This window comes from Halichoerus grypus, chromosome 7 (genome assembly GCF_964656455.1).
Source record: "Halichoerus grypus chromosome 7, mHalGry1.hap1.1, whole genome shotgun sequence".
Taxonomy (NCBI): domain Eukaryota; kingdom Metazoa; phylum Chordata; class Mammalia; order Carnivora; family Phocidae; genus Halichoerus; species Halichoerus grypus.
The window spans coordinates 173,290-199,643 of NC_135718.1; the positions used below are offsets into that span (position 1 = coordinate 173,290).

The 26,354-nt window shown below is 52.7% G+C and overlaps 1 protein-coding gene across 3 annotated transcripts in view; it reads right to left on the reverse strand.

Annotated features, from left to right (window-relative positions):
- Positions 1 to 9,687: 9,687 nt before the first annotated feature.
- SCART1 (scavenger receptor family member expressed on T cells 1) overlaps positions 9,688 to 26,354 on the reverse strand; it is a 94,697-nt gene continuing 78,030 nt past the window's right edge. For 2 of the 3 annotated variants that reach the window (XM_078076925.1, XM_078076924.1), the window contains exons 3-14: positions 23,938 to 24,255; positions 22,775 to 23,071; positions 21,619 to 21,927; positions 20,966 to 21,271; positions 20,538 to 20,855; positions 20,153 to 20,467; positions 14,118 to 14,432; positions 13,917 to 13,985; positions 13,527 to 13,841; positions 13,220 to 13,267; positions 12,581 to 12,715; positions 9,688 to 12,095 (exon numbers count right to left, since the gene is read on the reverse strand). In XM_078076925.1, the coding sequence (XP_077933051.1) occupies positions 11,809 to 12,095; positions 12,581 to 12,715; positions 13,220 to 13,267; positions 13,527 to 13,841; positions 13,917 to 13,985; positions 14,118 to 14,432; positions 20,153 to 20,467; positions 20,538 to 20,855; positions 20,966 to 21,271; positions 21,619 to 21,927; positions 22,775 to 23,071; positions 23,938 to 24,064 (2,841 nt within the window). In that variant the 5' untranslated portion in view covers positions 24,065 to 24,255 and the 3' untranslated portion in view covers positions 9,688 to 11,808. Of the gene's footprint in view, positions 12,096 to 12,580; positions 12,716 to 13,219; positions 13,268 to 13,526; positions 13,842 to 13,916; positions 13,986 to 14,117; positions 14,433 to 20,152; positions 20,468 to 20,537; positions 20,856 to 20,965; positions 21,272 to 21,618; positions 21,928 to 22,774; positions 23,072 to 23,937; positions 24,256 to 26,171; positions 26,341 to 26,354 lie in introns of those variants that run through there. The other variant, XM_036094095.2, reaches the window with a different exon arrangement.

A 26,354-nucleotide genomic window follows, 5' to 3' on the forward strand; every position in this document is an offset into this window, starting at 1 on the left:
TGTATGGTGACTAACATAACATAATAAAATAAAATTTAAAAAAACTAATGATGTACTGTATGGTGACTAACATAACAATAAAATTAAATTTAAAAAAACTAATGATGTACTATTTGTTGACTAATTGAATTTAAATTTAAAAAAAAAGTTAGGTGAAGTAAAATAGACCGAAAAATAAGCATCTCGAGTGATCTATAAGGGAATATTGAGCAATCTGTCAGATATGTAAATGATTACCAAAAAGTGAGGGGTGGAAACAAAAAAAATTGGTCAAAAAATCTTCAAAGATTTTCTAGATATAGGAATCCCAACAGTCACCCCAAGCAGCATAAACACACACAAACACCACATCAGAACTCACCATTATGAAATGTTTGACAATGAATAGACATATGAGAGAACAAAGGTAAAAAATTGCAAGCAGATTTCTCTTTGGAAATTGTGTAAGCCAGGGGCACCCGGTGACTCAGTCAGTTAAGCATCAGATTCTTTTTTTTTTTTTTTTTTTTTAATTTTAAAGATTTTATTTATTTATTTGAGAGAGGGAATGAGAGACAGAGAGCATGAGAGGGAGGAGGGTCAGAGGGAGAAACAGACTCCCTGCCGAGCAGGGAGCCCGATGCGGGACTCGATCCCGGGACTCCAGGATCATGACCTGAGCCGAAGGCAGTCGCTTAACCAACTGAGCCACCCAGGCGCCCAGTTAAGCATCAGATTCTTGACTACAGCTCAGGGCGTGATCTCAGGGTCATTAGATCAAGCCCCTCGTATGGCTCTGTGCTCAGCAGGGAGTCTGCTGGAGATTCTCCGTCTCCTTCTGCCCCTCCCCCCAAGAAAGAAAGAAAGAAAAAGAAGGAAGGAAGGTAGGAAGAAAAAGAAAGAAAGAAAGAAAGAGAGAGAGAAAGAAAGAAAGAAAGAAAGAAAGAAAGAAAGAAAGAAAGAAGAAAGAAAGAAAGAAAGAAGAAAGAAAGAAAGAAAGAAAGAAAGAAAGAAAAAGAAAGAAAGAAAGAAAGAAAGAAAGAAGAAAAAAGAAAGAAAGAAAGAAAAAGTTGTAAGCCAGAACACAATGACATGGCATCTCTAACGCATGGAAGCATCTGGGGGCAAGACCACAGTGTATGTTACACACCCTCAGATAATTTGGAAGAAAATGAAAATTTTGTGTGTGCATTTTCTAACAAATATTTAAGGAAAGAATAATACTAATTTTACAAAACATCTTCCAGGGAGGGTAAAGACTAAAGCATTCCTGACTTAGCTGACAAGGCCACCATTGTGCTGACTTCCAAAACAGACAACAAAGATATTATAAGAAAAGAAAACAGCAGATCAAAACCCTCAACAAAATATTACAAAGTTACTCTGATAACATATAAAGGATATACATCATGTCAGTTGAAGCTCAGTCTAAGAATGGACAGTTGGTTCAGTATCTTAGAATCAATCACTGTAGTTCACATTCCAACAGACTAAAAAAGTATATGATGATCCTATGAGACGCAGAAAAAAAGTTGACAAAATTCAACATGCATCAATAATAAATATTCTAGGAAAAATAGGAATTAAAGAAAACTGCCTCAAACTGGTAAGGGGTATTGACAAAACACCAAGAGCCACACTGTATTTCTCAGTGAAGAACCTAATGCTTTCCCTCTCAGATCATAAACAATGGCTCCTGCTCAAAGGTGACCCAAGAAGAAGAGCAGATAGATTAGGTCGCCAGAACAGAAAACCTGACCAGGAAAAAATCCTTGCAAACCGCATTTCTCTTCCCTGGTTCCTGAGGCCCTGGGACAAACACCTGCTCTTGGAAATACAGAGGCTTCCTTGAAGGCCAGTCAGACCAGAGATCCAGCCAGGAGGACATGGGAGGACACAGGGCATCTGGGGCCACCGCAGAGCCTCCTGTGGCTAAAACTGCCTTCCAGAGCATCCCCGGAGGCCACCGTGAGCAAAGGTGAGTGAAGCACTGCAGCTCCGCCCTCTGAATTGTTGGGAGAACAAACACCTGCTTCCCAGCAAACCCAGAAACTTGACCACGGTCCTCAGAGCTCAGTGCAGGTGGGGTTAGGGCACCACACTCTGAGTTAACACTTCTTCAGGTTCTACTGAAAGTGACTGATCAAGGAAAGGACACGGTAGAAAGTTTTGGTTTTATGCCCCATCATATAAAAAGCATAATATCAAATTTTTATGACCCTTGAGCTTATTCAGGTCTGTTATTTTTGCACTTTGTTCAAAACCTGGTTTTCTCACTCAACTGCCCTGCTGATAATACTGCTTTCGAAATTAAACAAATAATCTGTGAAGAACCTAAGATCCAAATCCATGACTAGACAGTACTTGGGGTCCTCTCCTTCGGCCACGGCCTCCTGAGAGAACCTGAGAAACGATCCCAGATGCCAGGCCCCAGCCCTGCGTCAAGCCAAGAGCCAAGAACAGAAAATGAGTCTCACACCCTGTGAGAGAAACACCTACCCAGTCACGTCAGAGCTGGCCTGGCCCCGTCGGCCGCGAGTCTGCGCGCGGCTGACTCCAAGTCACATCAGTAAAATAGCATTACCGTTGGATGTAAAGTCAGTCAGAGCACAGGTCAGAGAGAGCACGGAGGGTCAAGGATGTGAGGAGAAGGCTGGACTGCCAGGCAGTGTCTTGGGGAGCGTGTCCAGCGCGCCCTGAGCCTCCATGTTGAGGCCCGCGGGGTGCAGAGGCGTCTCCACCCGCGACACAGAGTGGGCCCCAATAGCCCACACCTGGGCTGGTCTCAGCCCCTGCAGGTGTGGAAGGCCGCCTCGCTGCGGACATTCAGGGTCCTCACACACGGCAGCCTCCAGGCTCAACGCCGGCCTTTCCCAGATGAACACGTCAGAGCCACACTCTGTTCCAAGGACCAGTCTGGACAGGTGGAAAGGTCCCAGGTGTGGATCCAGCCAAACCAGTGTGAGGCTAGTGTGCGTGTGCACACACGATTCATCCCATCTGGATAGCAGTTCCTATATCCGAAATAGAGGGATAAAAATACCCCTCCAGCCAGCTGGGAAGAGAGGCCTCACAGGAGTCTGCTCAGGCCAATGGACAGAAACCTGATCAGTTATTGATTTGTTGTTTCTTAAAAGGCCGTTTTAATCCTCCCAACTGCGTGTGTAAGATGTCACTCAGAGTACGAGGACTTGGAAAGCTGCCTCCCCGCAGGCAAGGCAGAGTGAAAGGCCAGGTCCAGCAGAGGGGTGGCCAGTGCCCACCAGGCTGAGGCTCTCGGCTTGCCCCTTCTGCCCATGACCTAACTTCCACAAGAAGCCTCACAAAACACGCTGCGGGGCGGTGGTGGGGAGGGGGCAGTTTGCCCCGAGCCAGCAGACCCAACTATCACCACTTGCTTAAGGTAATCGATTCCTCCATAATTAGTAAATAATCTGTGGGAAATATTCTGAGGCCATGTAAGGTCCTGTGTCTGTCCAAAATTTTACTTGTCCACACGTTTTTAGCAATGATTGATGATGTCATTTCCTTCCTCCTACTTTAAGGATGAGCATTCTCTTAGTTCCATTTTTTTAAATTTTATTTTATTATGTTATATAATAACATAATAAAGTCATCATACAGCACATCATTAGTTTTTGATGTAGTGTTCCATGATTCATTGTTTGTGCATAACACCCAGTGCTCCGTGCAGAACGTGCCCTCCTCAATACCCATCACCAGGCTAACCCATCCTCCCACCCCCCTCCCCTCTAGAACCCTCAGTTTGTTTCTCAGGGTCCATCGTCTCTCATGGTTCGTCTCCCCCTCTGATTTCTCCCGCTCCATTTAATTAATTAATGAAAATATGGACTCGTAGAATCTTAGCATGGTTGTTTCAGCTACTCTCTGAGGAACGCAAAGGTCAAGCCCACCCAGGGAGACTTGTTACACTTTCCAGAGGTTCATGGTGATATGCAAGCCCTTCTTCCGGCCTGGACTCCCTGTCTGTCTCCGAGACCAGGCTTGTGGAAGTTGGGCCGGGCTATCACCTGTCAGCTCGATTACCAGCAGGTGTGTGTGCTGGCCACGCCATCCTGGGTTTGCCTGACCTGTGTGGCCCTATGCACACAATAAATGCCTCATCTGCAGAATCTCGGCCCGGGTCCGGCTAGGTGCCCTTCTTGCATCCAGTAAACATGTCATCGCCCTTGGGTGAGCCCTGCAAACTGACAGTCAAACTGCCCCAAGGCCTTTCTTGACCCAGCTCGTCCTTAGCTGTGACAATCTCGGGCCCACCCCAAGCTCTAGCTGAAAGGGTCACCAGCTGGATCTATAATGTCTTACTGTCCCCACGACTGCACTCAGGGGGGTGGTCTGTTCCCAGAGCCCCTTCCTCAGTGCACAGTTGGCCCCATTCTTCAAGTCTTACCTACCACTGCCCCGAAGGGTTCATCCTCTCCCGATAACAGCCCCTCATTCTGTCTCCTGCAGCTGCTTAACTGCCCCTGGTCTACTGTATGCTCTAAGTCCACATAGCAACTTGCCTCTTTGGCCGCATTTTCAATTCCTGTCCTTGCTGTTCCTGCCTCATGCTGGAGATTCACAGATGCCCCTCACCCCTCCAGAGTGTGTGGGAGCCATGACACAGTCTTTGGTCTCACCTGGGCCTTCCCTGCTGGGCCCTCAGGTGATTCTGTTCTCGAGGGTCTCGATGGGACAAGAATAGGGACTGCTTCAGGGTCCTGCAGTCCTAACTGCCCCATACTTCCGTGCGGCTTCTCCACTCCACACATTCTCCCTCACCAAGGTCGTGCGTCAAGAATGACTCACAACTCAGTCTCGCCACCCGCATGAAGCTCTGTGTCCTGGACCCTTTACCCAGTGGGGGTTGGGGGGCCCTTCATGTGGGTCATAAGTGCCCTGTTCCGTCCTAGAACAGCCCTCCACCCACTTATTCATCAGGAAGATGCCACAGCCCCTCATGGTCCAAATGCTCAGCTGGTCTTCTGGGCTTCACATAAAACGACCCCTCAGTTGCCAACACTCCCTCTGGTTCCCGGTGTACCTGTATTCCTCACAAACCCTTTATAATGGTCCTTACCCATAGCTGTGGGTTGAACTGTGTGCCCTGAAAAGATATGTGGAAGTCTTAACACGGGAATTTTTGAATGTGGCCTTCTTTCGAGATAAGGTCATTTCAGATGTGGTCAGCTAAGGTGAGTTCCTGCCAAAGTAGGGTGGGCCCTAATCCCCCTGTCTGGGGTCCTTAAGAAAGACACAGTGACATGGACACAGAGGGAGAAGCCACATGAGGATGGAGACAGGGGTTGGAGCAAAGTGTCTACAAGCCAAGTGTGCCAGGACACTGGACAAGGCAACCAGGGCCCTCCCCATGGGCTCAGACAGGGACGGCTGACCCACACATCGATGTCGGTGTTGGGTCTCTACTCCTGGATCATAATAAGTTTCTGTTGTTTTAACCCTCCCACTGTGTGGCACTTTATGACAACAGCCCTAGGAAACTACATTTTGCACAGGTGGCCATCCTGAGCATGAGCTGTGGCTTTGGGTCTGGTGGTCATTCAGATGCGGTGGGAAGGACATCAGGGCAGACAGTACATTCAATAGAGGGCACGGGGAATGGGTCCATAGCCCACAGTCCCCAAGGGGTGTGGAAGGGGCCTGAGCCAATGTTCAGTGAGGTGGGATGGTAAGAGTCTGCAGCATGGGGTCGAGGGTTCCACTGAAGGGTCCTGGAGTAAGATTTTGGGCTATATGCCAATTGTTTGGTGTAGTTCTCTCTGTACATAAGATAGCACTAATGCAAATTAGGCCCATATCAAATGCTGTCTGCTGCATCATTATGTCTTGCCTAGGGCAGGCCCTCAGCCCCATTTGTGCAAGCGAGAGACATGTCCCCATGCACCTGCCCTTCTGCTCCCAGGCTTGCCAAGAGTGCAGCATCCCAGCGTGTGGCCCAAGGTCTACCCTCCCCCCTTCCCCCAACGCGGAGATGTTTCTCTGGCTCTACTCTCTCTCCCATTAGTCAGACCAAAGTTTTCGTTGCTACAATCCTTCTGGTTTCTCTGGGCAGCTCCTGAGAAGTGTTTCTCTTCTGTACCAAGGGAGCAGCCACCCGGCCACCCCTTCAGACCTGGATTAAGTCGACTTTCCTCTTGGACAGAGAGCGCAGTAACTGTCACTAAGACTTGCTCAGAATCTCTTTTTCTTTAACACAAAAGCAGACTGGAAGTGGGTGGCCCCTAGGAGGCTGGTCCTTCTGCTCCCCTCCCTCATCATACCAGCTCACAGAAGAAGGGCTGTTCTGGCTCCTTCTGGGCTCCAATGGAACCCACCCAATGGCATCACCAGGCTCCCCTTTCAGGCTGAGCTCACTGCAGCCTGTGTGGGGACAGCCGAGAGGTGGCAGGAGGGCCATGGGCAGTGCCGCTGCCGCCGGCGGGCAGCCTCCTGACTGGTGAGCCTCACGGCGTGCTCACACCAACCACCCCATGCTCTGCCCTGCTCTCTTGTACAGGGTCCCATACGGCCCGGAGCTGCACAAGCAAGGGTGGTATCCCCTCTGAGGCCTTGTCAGGGCTGGGTCCTGGCAACTGTCCTCACTTTCTGAAACATATGCCCAGGTCAGAATGCTCTCTGGGTAGACTGACCCCATGCAAAGGCAGGAGCACCCACCCAACACTTGGCTCAGTCTGTTTGGGGCTGCTAAAGCTGAACACCACAGATTGGAGGCTGCAAGTCCCAGACCAAGGCACTGGCAGACCTGGTGTCTGGTGAGAGCCCACCTCTGGCTCTCCTCCCTCTGTCCTCACAGGGAGGATGGGGTAGGGCGCTTTCTGGAGTCTCTTACAAGGGCACCGATCGTATTCATGAGGGCTCCAGGATCACGACCTCATCACCTTCCAAAGACCACCACCTTGAGCGCTTGGGTTTCGACATAGGAATTTCAGGGGACCCAAATATTCAGACCATAGCAGATGTGGAAACCAATGATACCACACACACTAAGCCGGTAGGAGAGTCCCTGACTCATCCCTTGTGGTCTCTAGGGGGAGCAGGGCAGCCCCCAGCGAGCCTGAGACAGCGGGGAAGGAGCGTGGCTCAGGGTTACCCTGTCAGGCGGTGGGGCCAGGCGAGGGTCTCCACACACAGGCAGCGACTTGTGACCCGGGTCTTTCATCAGCTTGTCCAGGTGTGGGGCAGAGGGTCTGAAGAAAGACTCCTCTCTTACTCACAACACCAAGGGACATGTGCTGAAACAAGATGTGGGTGAATTTGGTCCTGCACAGGTAGGAAATGGGTGCTAGGGCAGAGCTGGTGGCAGCTGGCCAGAGCGCTGAAGGTGCGAGCCAACAAAGAGCTGGTGCACAAAGGCCAGGTGTTTGGTTTTGGCTGCAAGCATTTAAGAAAATCAATTTCAAATCTACTTCAAGTCACCACTCAGCTAATGAAAGAGACCTCTGTGGTCACATGTAACAAAGAGTCTCTACATAGACTGTATGTTGGACCACAAATCAAATCTGAATACATTTTAGGAGATTGAAATCACAAAAAGTATCTCTGACTACAGTGGAATGAAGCTAGAAATGAACAGCACCAGGAAAACTGGAAAATCTACAAACACAACAGGCTCATAAACAGCCAATGGGGCAAAGACATCACACGGAAAGCTAGAAAAATCTTTGAGCTGAATGGAAATGAAAACACAACATACCAAGACATGGATTGAAGAAAAAAAAAAAAAAATTCCTTCATTAAGAAGAATCTCCAAACAGTAACCTAAATTTATACCTTAGGAAATTAGAAAGAGAAGATGAAACCAGATCTGAAAAGAGTAGAAAGAAGGGAGTCATGACAAATAGAATGAAAGCAAGTGAATGTACAGCACAAATCAAGAGAGAGAATAATGAAGATAAACATTTTATTCTTTAAAAAGGTAAATAAAATTCACATTTAGCTAGATTGACCATGAAAACAATAGAAAAGACTCAAGTTACTAAAATCAGAAACGGAAGTGGAGGCATTCCTACCAAACTTGAGGAACAGAAGCAGAGACAGTGAGCATGCACCCAGCACATGACATAATTCAGATGAAACGGACAGATTACCAGAAACACATAAACTACCAAAACTGACCGAAAATAAACAGAAAATCTGAGCAGACTTATAAAAATTAAAGAGAATGAATCAGTAAATAAAAATCTCTGAACAAAGAAAAGCCCAGCCCCAGATTCTCCACTGATCATCTCGACTGATGCAGAAAAAGCATTTGACAAAACCCAGCAGATCTTCAGGATGAAACACTCGGCAAACTGGAAAGGAAAGGAACCTTTCTCAGCATGACAGAGGCCATATATGAAAACCCACAGCACGCACCAGGCTCAGCGGTGGGTGGACTGCAAGCTCCCCTCCTATCAGGGGGGAAAGTCATGGACGCCTTTCCCGCCACTCCTAGTCAAAACAATTAGGCAAGAAAAAAGAAACAAAAGGCATTCAGATGGGAAAAGAAGTAAAATATCTGTATTCACAGACACATGATCTTCTATGTAGAAAATCCTGCAGAATCCTACAAAAAACTATTAAATAAATTCAGGAAAGTTGATGGTACAAGATCAATACATAAAAATTAGTTGAATCTCTACATACCATCAATGAAAAACCCTAAAGGAAATTAAGAGAACAATTCCCTTCACAATATAGAAACACGTACTTTCTGCTTCCCGCCTAAGTCTGGCATCCTGGCAGTGCCCACACTGGTGCCCAGTTCCCCAGGGGCAGTGAAACAGCAGAGACTCATTGCCTGCACAACAGAAGACCTCTGTCCACACGAGCCCAGAGCCCCAGTCAAAGTGGGCGCCCCCAGGAGTGGACACGGCTGAGCCACACTGCAGCTCCCGGGCACACCACGTGGGCCTTGGCCCGGTCCAGGTGGGCATTGCAGCCGACGCCCTAGGTCAGGCCACGCCTCACTTCCAGACGCTGGCACAGGGGTGCTCTGCACCCACTAGCTGGGCCTCCGCATGACCTGGGGGGACACTGAACTGAAACAGTCCATCAAGGGCAGGGTAGGCAATTGACAGGTCTCTGGGAAATTGACCCGACTGCCCGGCCCCCCAGCGGTGTCTGCCCCCCAGCGACTCCCAGACATGGCCTTTGGAGCAAGAACACAGGAAGGTTGTACATGGCAAAAATGCACTCAAGGACTCTTTGTCCAGAAATTTCAAAAATTAGAAATCAAATATTCACCTTCCATCTCAATTTGTATCCTTAATTTTGATTTTCTTAAGTTTTCTCACACTTTATTTTGATGGTGTCAATGACATTAAGGAATTAAAATATTAACACATGAATGCCTAAGGACCGTTTTCTGAGGCATCTCCACAGAGTTAGGGTCTCTGCTCTTCACGTGCACACAGACGCTTCACTGCCTGCAAAGGGCTGAGACAGCCCATCTCTTTGGGGCCCACGTGGTGTGGTCCCTTCCTCTCATGGACCTCTTGGAACCCAGAGCCCTGTGGAGAGCAGCACATTCACCTGGAAGGAGGAAGGGCCACGCCTCACAGCCACCTGGGTAGGGAGAGTGCTCCACCCCCCTGCAAACGATGACCGCACAGGTCAGGCGGGAAACACACAGGACCCATAGACCACGCACCTCGTAAATCATGCTCATATCTACACATCAGTGCAAAGAAAGGTTCTCATGGATATAAACCAGGATGCTGAGGGATTCATTTCTGAGTGTAGAACAAGTGTTTTCCATTCTCTTTCTTTGTTCTATGAGTTTTTAAATTTACAATAATAAACGTGTATTGTTTTATAAACAGAATAAGATCAATAATGGTTGCTTTCCAAAAGATTTGCCAGATGACCAGTTTTCGAGAGGGCAGCTCAGGTTTTCAGACCAGCATGGAGGAGGTGAGGAGAGTCTGGAGGGAGACGAGGATTTCCAGGGAGGGCAGGAGGACCCGGTCAGCAGGACCCTCTGCGCAGCAGCCCCAGCACCTCCCGAGCCACAGCCTGCACCTGCTCTGAGCTGCACCCCCAGCTCAGGGCTCAGGGACCTGCAGCTGCCTCAAGTGGGTCCCCCCATGCTCTTCCCTCACAAGAAGCCTAATCAATACCCTACAAATGCACTGAAAGGACTGGGGGCCACCGGGAAAAAGCTCAGCACACAGCCATGAAGGGGGCACGGTCCGGGTGCCTGGGGCAGGAGCGGAGCACTATGCTTTGGGGAAGGGCAGCACAGATAGAGGGGTCCTGCACACTTCCTCTAAGTCCCAACCGCTCTGGCTGCTTGGCTGACACCCTTACTCTGCTCCCCATGCGTCTTCCAGACCCCTGTCCCATGCCCAGACCCCCACCCCACTTCCTCCCAGCTCCCTTCTCTCCCTCCTGACCCCAGGGGACGCACTCCTGCCGCACACCTTCCCCCACCCCCCAGGCCCAGGGATATCCAGTGTGAGGGTGACCAGGCTGTGGTCAGGGTGGGTGTGGTCAGGGAAGGAGGGTGTGAGGAAGGGTGTGAGGATGGGGTGGGGAAGGTGTGGTCAGGTGGGCGTGGTCAGGGCGTGGTCAGAGTGGCGGTGGTCAGGGATGCAGGGTGTGAGGGTGGGGTGGGGAAGGTGTGGTCAGGTGGGCGTGGTCAGGGCGTGGTCAGAGTGGCGGTGGTCAGGGATGCAGGGTGTAAGGGTGGGGTGGGGAAAGTGTGGTCAGGTGGGCGTGGTCAGGGCGTGGTCAGAGTGGCGGTGGTCAGGGATGCAGGGTGTGAGGGTGTGGCCAGGTGGGTGTGGTCAGGGGCGTGGTCAGAGTGGCGGTGGCAGGATGCAGGGTGTGAGGGTGGGGTGGGGAGGGTGTGGTCAGGTGGGCATGGTCAGAGTGGAGATGGCAGGATGCAGAGAGTGAGGGTAGGGTGGGGACGGAAGGGAGGTGGAAAGGCTGTAGCCAGTGTGGGTGTGGTCACAAAGGGCTGGGTCCCTCTGTGAGTACTGGGGACTCTGGCACAACGGAGCACCTGGGCCGGTTCCAGCACCCTCTGTGGATGTGAAAAGGGGCACCCAGGAGTTGGTTCGTCAGGGGCCCCCATCCCGATGCGCACAGGAAAACCACGTGGGCAAGAAGCTGTGGGTGCAGAATGTTGAAAACACGCGCCCACATCGGACCAGGGTGAAGAGGGGGTAGCTGAGAACAGAACCTGGGCTGAGGGGGGGCGGTCTGAGGAATGTTTCTGAGATGAATTAATGCATGAATGAGTGGGTTCAAAGGGACTTTAATGACATCTCCTTTTGAAATGAGGACAATGAAAGCCCTCCAGGGCCTGGGCTCTCTCCCTGCTTTGGTCTCACTGATGTCCCCCATGGCCAGCTCACTGTCATCACGTCCTAGGGCACACTGTGTCTTCCATCTCAGCCTGAGCTTTGGGGCCGAGGCTGCAAGGAGCCCCACCTGCGTTTAAGGAGAGAGATGTGCACTGGGCCCCTTGGCCATCGCTCAGAGCCCTCCTGACTTCTGGGCCCTGGTGTGTCACTTGAAGCCAGAAGGTCAGACAAGGACTAGAGTGGGTGAGCCAGGGTCACACTGCATCGCCTCCCACCCTGTCTGCTCAGGCTCCCTGCAGCCGGCCAGGACAAGGTACTAGAAGGGCCCTGTGGGCAGCCATGAAAAGAAACCCAAAGAAAACTCCAGGACCCTCCCTAAACTCCACATCCACCCACAAGAAGATTCCTGTCTAAGGAGCAACTTTGAAGGGACGGCCGAATTTCCTGACATCCAAGCCTGTGACGCAGGAGTGAGGGTCATGGACACATGGGCTGATGGCTCTCAGGGTCTTTAAATGTAGGCACTGGCCAGAGCAGAGCCCCGGGCATAGGCGCAGTACAGAAGGGACAGCAGGACAGACACCAAGGCACAGAGGTGCACACCGGTGGGGCTCAGGGGCGCCTCCTCCTCTTCCTCCTCCTCCTCAGGGCCCAGCTCTGGCTCCCCAGCATCATCATACTCCTCCTCCAGGGCCAGGTTCTGGGACACTCTGGGCCCCTCGTCTTTCTCCCCCATGGGGACAGCTCCGATGTCCTCATAAACACCTTCCGAGGGCAGACTCCCCAACATTCTGGAACCTGCAAAAGCCACACCAGAGCCCTCTAGAAGAGACACTCCCCACAGTCTGGCAACCCCTCCCCAGCCCCCAACTGACCTCCTGTCTGCTGGCCCTGTGGGGTCTCCCATGCATGCAACCTGGCCCTTCTGCTGCAGTCGCCCACCAAGAGCAACATCCCCCACAAGGGGCCACATGCCTCCCCGGACACCCAGGGCTGGTTAGCCCCACCACACAGATGGCCTGAGGAATCAGGACACCACTGGGGACTTGTTCTCACACCCAGGCCACCCTTCAGAAGCAAAGCAAGGCCCAGGATCCCCTGAGTCCCCAGGGTCCAAGAGTGTCACTGAGAAGTCGCCATGCAGTGGGGGTCCAGGTGGGACCGGGCATGCAGAGCAGTTACCAGGACAGAAGGGGCCTGTGATGGGCTGGGGTCTCAGAGTGTGTGCCCCCAGCCTCCCCATCCCGAGCCTTGTGTTCACCTCCCCAACCACACCCACCTACCCTTGCGGGTTCTGCCACGGTACCACTGCACTCCCAGGACCAGGGAGACAATGACCAGAAGGGTGCTGAGGACAAGGCAAAACGTCATGGGCAGGTTCTCGGCCTTGAGGGCAGATGGAGGGGCCAGGGGAGGGCCTGTGGGGACAGTGAGAGGCGGGGTCTCCCTTGTGTGCCTGTGTGCCTGGGGTATTGTGACCTTGGGTCTGGACCACCTGAGGCTCTCAGGGAGGGGGTAGGCACCCAGAGGAGAGATGGCCTTGTGCTCCTCCCCCAGAGATAGCCCCGAGGTCATAGGGCAAGGGTCAGGAGGGAGGGGGCCAGAAGGGAGGCCACAGTGTTCCCAGGTCAAACCCCCCAGTTGGTAAAAGAAAGACCCCAGAGAAGTTGCTGGGCAGGGCCTGGGCCTGCTGTCCCTCCCAATGGCTCTCCACAGAGGAGGATGCACAGCCGTTTTCCTTGAAGGAGGGGGTGGTCCTGGTCCTCCTGACCTTGGCCCGACCAGCCTAAGTAGGGGCTGACTGGAGCCTTGGCACCCACAGGAGACTCCAGGGCACCCCTCTGTGCAGAACCCATTGTAGGGCCCCTCTGAGTTGGGGCCAGACGAGAGCATGAGCTGAGCCCTGAGGGAGAGCACACTACCCGATGTCCATGCCAGTGCTGGTGGCAAGGCCATGGTTCCCCTGTCACCTGCAAGAGAAATAGGAAGGATCTGAGGGCAAAGTAGGGGAGGCAGCCACAGCCCTGGGCAGCTAGACCCTTACCCAGACCCTCAGGGAAGTGTCCCAGCCCCACTCAGCCTGAGCCAACATGTCATGGGACAACCACAGAGGCAGCCAGAGGAAGCCAGGTTCTGTGGGGATACTCGGAGGAACCCTTCTGGCAACCCCTCCCCAGCCCCCAACAAACCCTCCCACCCCGCCTGTCCCGCTACCCCCTGCCCACTCACGGGAGCAGTGCACGCCTGCATCCTCCTTGTGCCCACAGTCTCCGAGTCCCCATGGCTCTGCGGGACAGCTCCACAAGGATGCCTCGCTGCCACGGCACCCCACCTCATCCAGCCACACAGGCCCCGAGCCTGGCCCGAAGGCGGCCCCCACAAGGGCACCCACAGCCGGGCCACAGCCCAGCTGGCGGCACACAACCTCTGCGTCTGCCAGGTCCCAGGAATCATCACAGATGGTGCCCCAGAAGCCAGCATGCCAGAGCTCCACGCGGCCAGAGCAGTTGTCCTTGCCCCCACGCACACGCAGCATACCCTCCTCTGGAAAAGGGGGCTGTGGTCACTGCAGGGCAGGACCAAGATGAAGAGTGGACAGGGAGATGGACAGAAGGGTACCTGGGCAGCTGTGGGTGGATGAGCAGTTGAGGGTCTCCCTGGAATCCTGTGTCATTTTCTCTGACAATCCTATTGGATTAAGTAGGCACCATCCCACTGTAAATGCCCTGAAAAGCTTCAGAATGCAGTTTGTAGAACCCACATGACCCCCCGGCCCTGAATCATGGATGGGTGGCTTGTCAGAAACCACCAGCATCCCACCTGCACAGGTGATCCAGACCTCCTCTCCAGGGGTGCAGGAATGTGGGTACCATGGTGCCGAGGGGCACTGCCACAGCGTGGAGTTTCTCAGCCTGCGGCACTCGATGTTGTCCACCCAGGAGGTGCCGGAGCCAGTGTGGACGGGCCTGTTCTCTAGCCAGCCTTGCTCCCCACAGCCGAGCTGCTTGCAGATGATGGACAAGGAGATGTCCTTCAGGGCATTACTGCACACGGCGCCCCACGTCCCATTGTAGAACACATCCAGCCACCCAGCACAGTGGTGGATGCCACCTCGCAGCCTCAGAGCCACTGACCCTAGAAGACAAGAGCAGTCAGGCCAGGGGAAATCTCCAAAGGAGAAGGCCAAAATGAGAGGGTCCCAGCACCGGCATCAGTGCTGCTTGGGACATCTAACCCAGGGAGCCCCTGGCATGAACCTTAAATCAATCACGCATCCCCATGACAATCTCCACCCCAGGGATGTAGGTAGCAGTTAACCTCAGGTGACCAGATTTAATCCCCAGCTGTAATGTCTTAGCAGGTGTCAGCTAATTATCCAGAAATCCATCTTTGGAAATCATTCAAAATACAGAATAATCCAGGTGCTAAATGAGAAAAATATGCAGCCAAGAATACTTTATCCACCAAGGCTTCATTCAGAATACAAGGAAAGATAAAAAAAAAAATCCTCCAGGACAAACAGAAACTAAAAGAATTTGTGATCACTAAACCAGCCCTGCAAGAAATATTAAAGGGGATCCTTTAAGCAAAGAGAGAGCCCGAAAGTAACAAAGACCAGAAAAGAACAGAGACAATATACAGAAACAGGGATTTTATAGGTAGTACAATGGCCCTAAATTCATATATTTCAATAGTTACTCTGAATGTAAATGAGCTAAATGAAATGCCCCAATCAAAAGACACAGGGTATTAGATTGGATAAAAAAGCAAGACCCATGATATGCTGTCTGCAAGAGACTCATTTTAGACCTAAAGACACCTCCAGGTTGAAAGCGAAGGGTGGAAAACATGTATCATGCTAATGAACATTAAAAGAAAGCTGGGGTAACAATCCTTATATCAGACAAATTAGATTTTAAAACCAAAGACTAATAAGACATGAGGAAGGACACTATATCCTACTTAAAGGGTCTATCCAACAAGAAGATCTAACAATTGTAAATATCTATGCCCCTAACATTGGAGCAGCCAATTATATAAACCAGTAAATAACAAAATTAAAGAAATACATCAATAATAATACAATAATAGTAGAGGACTTTAACACCCCATTCACCGCAATGGACAAATCATCTAAGCAGAAGATCAACAAAGAAACAAGGGCTTTGAGTGACACACTGGACCAGATGGACTTAACAATATATTCAGAGCATTCCATCCTAAAGCAACAGAATACACATTCTTCTCAAATGCACATGAAACATTCTCCAGAATAGATCACATACTGGGTCACAAATCAGGTCTCAGCTGGTACCAAAAGATTTGGATCATTCCCTGCAACAGTACATTAAAACAATTATTCACCACAACCAAGTGGGATTTATTACTGGGCTGCAAGGGTGGTTCAATATCCACAAATCAATCAATGTGATACACTATATTAATAAAACAAAGGAAAAGAACCATATGTCCTCTCAATAGATGCAGAAAAAGCATTTGACAAAGTATAGCATCCTTTTTTTTTTTTTTTTTTTTAAAGATTTTATTTATTTATTTGAGAGAGAGAATGAGATGAGATAGCATGAGAAGGGGGAGGGTCAGAGGGAGAAGCAGACTCCCTGCTGAGCAGGGAGCCCGATGCGGGACTCGATCCCAGGACTCCAGGATCATGACCTGAGCCGAAGGCAGTGGCTTAACCAACTGAGCCACCCAGGCACCCTAGCATCCTTTTTTGATTAAAACTCTTCACAGTGTAAGGAGGGAACATACCTCAATATCATAAAAGCCACATATGAAAAGTCCACAGTGAATATCATTCTCAATGGGGAAAACCTGAGCGCTTTTCCCCTAAGGTCAGGAACACGGCAGGGATGCCCACTATCACCACTGCTATTCAACATAGTATTAGAAGTCCTAGCCTCAGCAATCAGACAACAAAAAGAAATAAGAGGCATCCAAATCGGCAAAGAAGAAGTCAAACTCTCACTCTTTGCAGACGACATGATACTCTATGTGGAAAACCCAAAAGACTCCACCGCAAAATTGCTAGAACTCATTGCTAGGAATTCAGCAAAGTGGCAGGATATACAATGAATGCACAGAAGTCAGTTGCAGTTCTATACACTAACAATGAGACAGAAGAAAGAGAAATTAAGGAGTCAATCTCATTTACAATGACACCAAAAACCATAAGATACCTAGGAATAAACCTAACCAGAGAGGTAAAAGATCTGTACTCTGAAAAGTATAAAACACTCATGAAAGAAATTGAGGAATACGCAAGGAAATGGAAAAACATTCCATGCTCATGGATTGGAAGAACAAACACTGTTAAAATGTCTATGCTACCCAAAGCGATCTATGCGTTCAATACAATCCTTATCAAAATACTATCAAGTTTTTTCTCAGAGCTGAAACAAATAATCCTAAAATTTGTATGGAACCAGAAAAGACCCCAAGTAGCCAGGGGAATGTGGAAAAAGAAAACCAAAGCTAGGGGCATCACAGTTCTAGACTTCAAGCTGTATTACAAAGCTGTGATCATCAAGACAGTATGGTACTGGGACAAAAACAGACACATAGATCAATGGAACAGAATAGAGAACCCAGAAATCGACCCTTAACTCTGTGGTCAACTAATCTTCAACATAGCAGGAAAGAATATCCAATAGAAAAAAGACAGTCTAGGGACGCCTGGGTGGCTCAGTCGTTAAGCGTCTGCCTTCGGCTCAGGTCATGATCCCAGGGTCCTGGGATCGAGCCCTGCATTGGGCTCCCTGCTCCACAGGAGGCCTGCTTCTCCCTCTCCCAGTCCCCCTGCTTGTGTTCCCTCTCTCACTGTCTCTCTCTCTGTCAAATAAATAAAAAATCTTTAAAAAAAAAAAGAAAAAAGAAAAAGACAGTCTCTTCAACATATGGTATTGGGAAAACTGGACAGCCACAAGCAGAAGAATGAAACTGGATCATTTCCTTACACCATACACAAAGATAAACTCAAAATGGATGAAAGACCTAAATGTGAGACAAGAATCCATCAAAATCCTAGAGGAGAACATAGGCAGTAACCTCTTCAACAATGGCCACAGTGACTTCTTTCAAGACACATCACCAAAGGCAAGGGAAACAAAGAAAAAAGTGAACTATTGGGACTTCATCAAGATAAAAAGCTCCTGCACAGCAAAGGAAACAGTCAACAAAACCAAAAGACAACCCACGGAATGGGAGAAGATATTTGCAAATGACGTATAAGACAAAGGGCTAGTATCTAAGATCTATAAAGAACTTCTCAAATTCAAAACCCAAAGAACAAATAATCCAGTCAAGAAATGGGCAGAAGACATGAAAAGACATGTCTCCAAAGAAGACATACAAATAGTCAACAGACACATGAAAAAAATGTTCAACATCATTGGCATCAGAGAAATACAAATAAAGACCACAATGAGATACCACCTCACACCAGTCAGAATGGCTAAAATTAACAAGTCAGGAAACATCAAATGTTGGCGAGGATGCGGAGAAAGGGGAAACCCTCTTACACTGTTAGTGGGAATGCAAGCTGGCACGGCCACTCTGGAAAACAGTATGGAGGTTCCTCAAAAAGTTAAAAATAAAGCTATCCGATGACCCAGCAATTGCACTACTGGGTATTTACCCCAAAGATACAAATGTAGTGATCCAAAGGGGCACCTGCACCCCAATGTTTATAGCAGCAATGTCCACAATAGCCAAACTATGGAAAGAGTCCAGATGTCCATCGACAGATGAATGGATAAAGAAGATGTGGTTCATATCTACAATGGAATATTACTTGGCCACCAAAAAGATTGAAATCTTGCCATTTGCAACAACTGGATGGAACTAGAGGGTATTTTGCTAAGCAAAGTAAGTCAGTCAGAGAAAGACAATTATCATATGATCTCACTCATATGTGGAATTTAAGAAACAAAATAGATGAACATAAGGGAAGAGAGGAAAAAATAAAACAAAACAATATCAGAGAGAGAGACAAACCATAAGAGACTCTTAACTATAGGAAACAAACTGAGGGTTGCTGGAGGGGAAGGGGGTGGGGGGATGGGGTAATTGGGTGATGGGTATTAGGAGGGCATGTGATGGAATGAGCAACTGGGTGTTATATAAGACTGATGAATCACTGAACTCTACCTCTCAAACTAAAATGGAGTATATATGTTCATTGAATTTAAATTAAAAAAAACAGAGTACAGAATAATCCTTGTGCACAAGATGATCAATGTAGCAGTGATTATAAAAACTTAAAAAATTGAAAAACAGGAATGAGTGCAGTTTCATGTTCAGAGAGCATCAACCCTGGCTGGTCATGGCCCAAGTACCATCACATTACCCTCAAGCAGGGCAACTCCAACAACACTGAGATGTCTTAAGTAAACCATAATATCACCACTAATAAAGCATTAGACAATCCTTTAAAATTATGTTATGAGAGTCCACAATACATTAAAAATACCTCTGCAGGATATGAATTGCACGTGATGGGGCCATAACAAATTAAAATTTAAATAAGCTTTTAAAAAATGCTTGAAGGATGTACATCCATGACAGATTACCAAAGTGGCCCCTAAGATATCCTGCTGTGCCCACACCCCTTGAAATGAGTCTGGGCTGACCCCCTGAATCTGGGCTGGCCTTGGGACTTCAGCCAACTGACCAAATGGGGTAAGAGTGACCCACGCCTGTCCCAGGCCTGGGCGTCACACACATGCCTGGCCTGCTTTGGCTCTCGCTTTTGGAACATTGCTTCCACGTTGAATCATAACAGAAACAGAGCGTCCCCCACCCCTGCCAACAACCAGTTCCCAGCAGCAGAGTCCTATCAGTCAGCAAGTGATCAGCTGCCTGAGGGAGCCCCTGAGACAGAAGAAGGAAGGCAAACTTGCCAAGTTGAAATGCACATCCAAGAACTTTTGTTGACACACAAGCAAATCAGTGATGTATACAAAACCTAGAGACACTCCCCCAGAATATATGAGAAAAGACCAGAGCCCCCCCCAAAAAAATAATGAATAAAAAGGACAAGGAAGATCTAAAATAATGAGCTGAAATTGAAAGACACACAAGGATTGAAACAGAGCGATCATCTGAGACATCAGATGAGGAAAACTTTCCTAAAGCAAAACCAGTAAGAAGAAAGCACAGTGAACGCTCAACTCCGTCATGGAGGGCAGCCCTGCGCAGACCCCTCACAGGCTCACACCCCCCAATAAATGACACTCTGTCCCTCGGGAATGACCACACCCACACACTACCAATATAAAGAGCCTCAGATATGCATAAGCTTTCATACACCACCTTTTAAGCATTCTGGAAAAAGTCCTCCAGAACACTGAAATAAGGGTCCAAAGAGTTTGAGACAGAGAAAGCTCACACACAAATGTGAGCTGAGCCTGTGAGCAGGGGTGACAGACCCCAGGCAATGCTGGTCCGGGACCGCCAGCTCCATCTGAGCAGACCCACACCCTCCCCACCGCGGGGGTCTCCTGTCCACCCCCCCTTCTCCCCCCCGCCAGGGTCTCCTGTCTACCCCACACACACACCCCCCTCCGGGGTCTCCTGTCCACCCCCCACCCCACCCCCCACCGGGGTCTCCTGTCCACCCCTCCCCGTGCCCCCACCCCCGGCAGCGTAAGGTTGCTCTGGCCGGCAGCATCATTGGAGCAAGAGAACGCTGTCCAATACACCGTGGAGCTCTCCATGCCGGGAAGAGACGTTAGTGGAATCCGTGGAAGGCAAGTGTGCGAGATGTTATGCACTAGGACAGCGCGACCATTCCATATCCAGCTGCCCCATGAAGACAGTCAACTAACAGGACCGACCTGAGCAGATGACGCCGGCGTCCTCCTTGTGCCCGCAGTCCTGCTGGCCCCAGCCCCCCGACGGGCACTGCCACAGCGCAGACTCGTGGCCGCTGCAGCCCAGCTGGTCCATCCAGATGCGCCCCGACCCCGCACCGAAGGGCGCGGCCCCCAGGGCGCGGAGGGCTTGGCCGCAGCCCAGCTGCCGGCAGACCACGTGGGCGTCCCGCAGGTCCCAGCCGTCGTCACACACGGTGCCCCACGTGCCCCAGTGCAGCACCTCCACGCGCCCCGCACAGCGGTGGGGCCCGGCGGCCAGCCGCACCCGCCGGCTCCCTGCGGAGACACGCAGAGTCAGGGCAGCCGGCCCGCGGGCTAGGGGCTGGCGGCGCGGGCACTCACTCACCCGAGCACACGACGCCCGCGTCCCGCGAGGCCCCCGAGGGTACCAGCGGGGATGCGGACACGTTGCACTGGGTCAGGCGGTTCTCGGTGCCCCGACAGCGCGCGCGGCTCAGCCCCACCGGGACCGCCCCGCGCCTGGGCGCAGGAGCGTCGTAGGCCCGGTCAGCCTGTCCGCACCCCAGCTGCCTGCACACCACGCGGGCGCCGCTCAGGTCCCACGCGTCGTCCAGGACGCGGCCCCACACCCCGTCCAGGGAGACCTCCGCGCGGCCATCGCAGCGGCTCTGTCCGTCCCTCAGCCGCAGGGCGTGGAGGAGACCTGGGGAGGACGCACGCAGGGACAAGGGGTCAGGGGGAGACAACCCCCAGCTCCCAGCAGAACCCCGCCCACTCCCAGCCTCCCTCAGCCCGCAGCTCTTGCGGACCCACCTGAGCAGACCGCTGCAGCCGCGTTTCCCAGCGCACAGGCCCCGGCCCCCAGGGTGCTTACTGGGCAATTCCACAAATAGGGTTCTGTCCCCACACAGTGAAACACATCAGGCCAGATGGGAGCATCCCCGTTCCCAAAGTGGCCTCCTCGGGGTGTGGCCTCCGCACTACCGCAGTTGAGCTGGTGGCAGAGGACGGTGGCATCTGCTAAGTCCCAGTGGGCAGCACAGAGGGGTGCCCAGGCCCCCTGCACTTGGAGCTCCACGCGCCCCTCACAGCTGCTGCTGCCGTTAACCAGCCGGAACTCTGAAGAGGGGAGTGGGAGTCAGCGTCCCCCTCAGCCACAGACCAGCTTCTTTTCTTTGCACCCAGTGCGCTGGCCACAGCCATGCCCTTGCCTCACTAGCTCCCTCCCTACCTCAGCCTCAGCATCCAGATCCTGCCTCTGCAGATGTGCCCACAGACTATGGTGTAGCCACGGCGGGGGGCACAAGCCTCTCCTCCCCCTCAACCCACAGAAGCAACACTTCCTCAACCAGGAACACGCCCTTCTGGCCAGAGGCACCTTTATGAGCCTACTTTAGAGACCCCAGAGGGAGTCACCAAGGGAGGCTGGCAGGGAAGTCTACCTGAGGCTACCCTCCCAGCCTCACCTGAGCACCTGAGCCCGGCATCCTGGCGGTGCCCACACTGGTGCCCAGGCCCCCGGGGGCAGTGGAACAGCAGAGACTCATTGCCTGCACAATGGAAGGCCTGTGTCCACACAGGCCCAGAACCCTGGCCGAAGTGGGCGCCCCCGGGAGTGGACACAGCCGAGCCGCACTGCAGCTCCCGGCACACGACGTGAGCCGTTGCCTGGTCCAGGTCAGCGTCACAGACAGTGCCCCAGCTCAGGCCACGCCTCACTTCCAGACGCCCGGCACACGGGTGCTCACCGCCCTCCAACCGGGCTTCCATGTGTCCTGGGGGAGGACACAAACTCTCAGTTAGGGATGAGTGTTCTCAGGTGAACAATTCAGCCACCTCCCTGGGCCACAGGAGGCTCCAGCCAGGGTAGACAATCTGTAACCAGGCAGTGGGTCTGCAAACCCTGGGCAGAAACTGATAGCCCATACACCCTCCACCTAGAACAGAGCAGGAGTCCCTGGTCACTTCCCTGAGATCAGAGGTCAGAGTCACCTCCTCCAGGTGCCCGCAGGTGTCACACAGCCTCTGCCTGCCCAGGGCAGGGGCATCAAGACCCTGTATAGTCTTGGAAGCCAGGTCAAGGCACCCCTCCGGCCCAGATCACTGCCTTCTTGGGGGCACCAAGGAAGGTGGCCCATCCACCTCACTTTAGCCTTTCCTAATTCCCAGAACACAGGCAGGATCTATGAGGGCCAACTCACTTGCCCATCTGAGACAGGACTGGGAGGGGGCAACCACCAGCCAGCTGACTCATGTTGTGAGGCGACAATCACAGCTCAACCAGCGCAGATGCTGCAGGACAGCCAGGACCCCAGCTGGCCCCGGGGTTCTGAGCCAGGACACCTCTGCGGGGACTCACACACAGGGGATCTGGTGAGGCACATGGTGAGCCACCCAAGAGCGCCTCCTGTGCTCTCACCTCCGGGCCTCTGTGAGCTAGAGAACGCCAGATGGTCACAGTGCCTGCCCTCACCTGTCCAGCCCATGCCTAATCCATCTGAGACACCAAGCTGCCCGGGTGTCAGGAGGAGATGGGTCTGCGAGAGCTGAGACCACTCCCAGCAGCTCCTTCCCCAGGGGTGTGCGCCCTGAGACTCAGGCGGGCCGCGCGTGGGGCCTCACCTGAGCAGACGACCTCCGCGTCCTGCTGGAAGTCACAACCACTGCGGAGATTATTGTTGAGTCTGCAGTTCCGGATGGTGGGCTCAGTGCCCCTGCACGTCATGTACTTCCTGACGACCCCCACGTCTTGGCGGGGGGCCTGAAGCACAGGCCCACACCCCAGCTCCCGGCAGAACACCATGGCCTCCTCCTCATGCAGGCCGCAGAGGCGATCCACCCCATTCACATTCCTGATCTCGGGGAGTCCAGAGCAGGGGCTGCGGCCCTTTACCAGCCGGATCTCCCGGAAGGTGCCATCTGAGAAGCACAGGCCCACGTGACAGAAGGTGGGGACTCTGCTGGCCGCATGGCCACTCAGAGCCTCTGGCCTGTCTCGATGACCAGACTCCATTTGGGTGTGGCAGTCCCTACGCTGGGCCTGGATCAGAGGCTGCAACCAACCCTGCTCCTTCCAGAGGGTCCAGAAGGCCCTTTCTGAGAGCAGCCAGTCACAAAGCCCTCCCCCCCACCCCTCAGAGGGACCTGTGCCTGGCTTAATACTCTGCTGTCACTGTCTTGAAAATCTTGTTGTTTTGAACAAGGGTCCCTGCATTTTCTCTTTATACTGGGCCCCATTAACCATGTAGTGGGTCAGCTTCACAGACAGGAGGCTATGGGGCGCCTCACAAGTTCACAAGTGCCCAGAGACAGCAGAAGACCCTCAAGATAGACCTCAAAGGGAAAGCATTTGCCTCCTCATCATTTTTGAAATCATGTTTAAATACCTAATGTTAAACACCGACAGGCACCCTCAGGTGTCTAGAAGACAGGGTGGTCCCTAGCCCCCACCCGTCTGTCCGTTTCCCGCTTCTCCACATTCCCACATTGCTGTTGTACTTCTTTATTTACTCTGTTTCCCCCTAGGAGAGTACAGGCTCCATGCAGCAGGATTTTTGTCTGATTTATTCACAGCTGCGTCCCCAGCACCCAGAATAGTGCCTTGCAAATAAGCACTTGTTGGGACTGCTAACAGAAGGAATGAAAGAGTCATGAGAGGCTGGAAAGCTTTACAGGTGGGGATGGTTCCCATGCCCAGTAAGGAGTGCCCCCCAGACCCTCTCTCCTCCCCCCTCCCCCAGGCCTACCCTCTTCCCCCTCCCCAGCTTCCTCCTGCTCGGACTTACTTGCACACAGAGCAACCGCCACCCACTCCTGAGGGCACTCGCTCCGAGTCCAAGCCCCGAGGCCGCACTCCCAGAAGGAAAGCTCGTCACCCCTGCAGGACACATTGTGGAGCCAGGGCCGCACCATCTCCCCGGGCAACGGGACGTACTTGGGGGCACCCACAGCATGTCCACAGCCCAGCTGCCTGCAGACCACGGATGCCTCCGCCAACGTCCACTCCTGGTTGCACACGTGTCCCCACTGCCCCTTGTGGCGGACCAGCACCACTCCGTCGCAGGAACTGTGTCTGTACGCCAGCCTCAGGTCGCCTGGTCCGCCTACAGAAGGACAGGCCAGCCTCAGAGGGGCCCGGAACCGTCTTTGTGCGGGTGGGGGGAGAGCCGGCTGCAGCTGGGAGGTATAAAGACGCCTGCGTTTGCCCACGGCCACTTCCAAGGTCTTGCTGCGAGGCCTCAGCACAAAGTCAGGTCCCCTGACCCCCCAGTACGGGCAGTCCAGAAAGGTGACGGGGTGGGGTCACACAGAGACCTGCCCACTGCCCCCACGCAGCCCTGCGTCCTTGCCTCCACAGTCCCCCTCCCCCCAACCATGTCCTCCGCTCCCCTCCGAAGCCCTCTGGGGCGCCCTACGATGTAGGTGACCCCACCCCCCAGGCAAGGAAGTCCCTTGTCCTCTGCTGCCTGGAACTGGGGCTGCTCTTCCCACCACCCCACTGCGCCTCCCAATCATTATTTCCCCCCTTCCACTGGCGGGCCTGTGGCCCACCACACGCACCCCACCACTCTCCACTCCCTGCTCACCTCTACCCCACCCCCAGCCAGCGGCCTGTCCTTCCAGTTCCGCTCTCCCAGGCGGCCTCCTCGGGTTTCAGGTCTCGGCAGCTCCCGGGACCAGGACCAAATGGACCACCTCACCAGGACCAGGATGTATTTCCCGAACCACACCCCTTCTAGGCCTCTGCACCCTGGTTTTTCCTGCACAGCCCCTCCCCATCACAGCCCCTTGATCCCCGATTCTCACCAGCCCTTCCTGGGCTGGTGCTGGAGAAACACAACAGCAGTCACGGAGAAGTCTCTGTCCCAGCCTGGGCCACCCCAGACCACCTCCCGGGCCCATCCTGGACTCACAGAGGGAGGAGACAGAGGGCAGACTCCCGCACACAGATCCAGAGGAAGGCATGTCCCTCTCCCCACCGCTCTCACTGACCCCTGAGGGTCTTCATTCATCACTGGTACATCTCTGCTACATCCCCCAGAGCCTCCTCATCCCCTTCCAACCTGTGCATGGGTCTGCATCTCGAACACAAAACGGGATCCCCTCCGGTTTTCCTACACCACTCCCACGGATGGCATCACTGCCCACAGGTTCCTGCCACCACCACCTGGGGTGCCCCTACTGTCCAGCTCTGAGGCCACCTGGGCTGGGCCAGGGATCAGCCTGCCCAGTGAAATGCTCTTCCCTCAGTTTCCAGGGCACTGGACACTGCTACCCTCTCCCGTCTCCCCTGTGCGTCTCCCTGTGCGACTCACATGCATGCACACACCCACACACACTCTCTGACACCAACACTATCACTCACCCAGTCAGAGGCCCCATGTTACTATATGCAGTCCCCCCCCCCCAGGGGCTTGCTCTCTCACTACCAGCCTTTCCGTGCTGTTCCATCTGGCAGAACCCCCTCTCTACAGCTTACTGCCCATGATTCTGCCTCTTGGTTTCTGGACCCAGCAGCATCCCACACCCCTGTGCCCCCCACCTTGCTACTGCGACTCCCTGGAACTGTGTCTCTCTTCCATGTCCCAGCACAAGCTGAATGGTCACCCTCACTGCCACGTACAGCTGGCTTTCCACTCCCCCACCAGCCACCCAGCCCCAGGGAAAGGGGATGGAGCAGCCCCTCTGCAGGACCCATCAACACCTCCTGTCCATGGGGATCACTGGGACCTGACACTAGCCATGTCCCCTCATTCCATCCAGGCTCTGACCCAGCCCTGCACCCTGCGTTCACCCTGGAATTTGATCTGCTCAGTCTTTGTTAGAACAAGAGCCTCCAGGGATACACACTTTGGAACCCACATGCCCACTTGCCCCAGGATGACCCATCCACCTCTGGGCTGAGCAAGAGCCAGACAGACAGCTGGTCGTAGCAGAAGACCCCCACCCCCCAGGGTCTCAGGCTCTACAGAACCACTGCCTCCAGAAGCTTCCATGGATGAGGGAAGGAGAAACTTACCAATGGGGACTGCCCTGAGAGTGAAGAGAAGATTCCCCAGTCCCAAGGCCCAGAGAATTGTCTTCATGGCCCTGTGACCCCGAGGGCTCAACCAGCTCCAGCCGCTCAACTGGGGCAACACAGAGATTACAGTCAAGAGTCAAATATACAGAAGTAGGAGCCCCCAATGGCCTCCAGGAACCA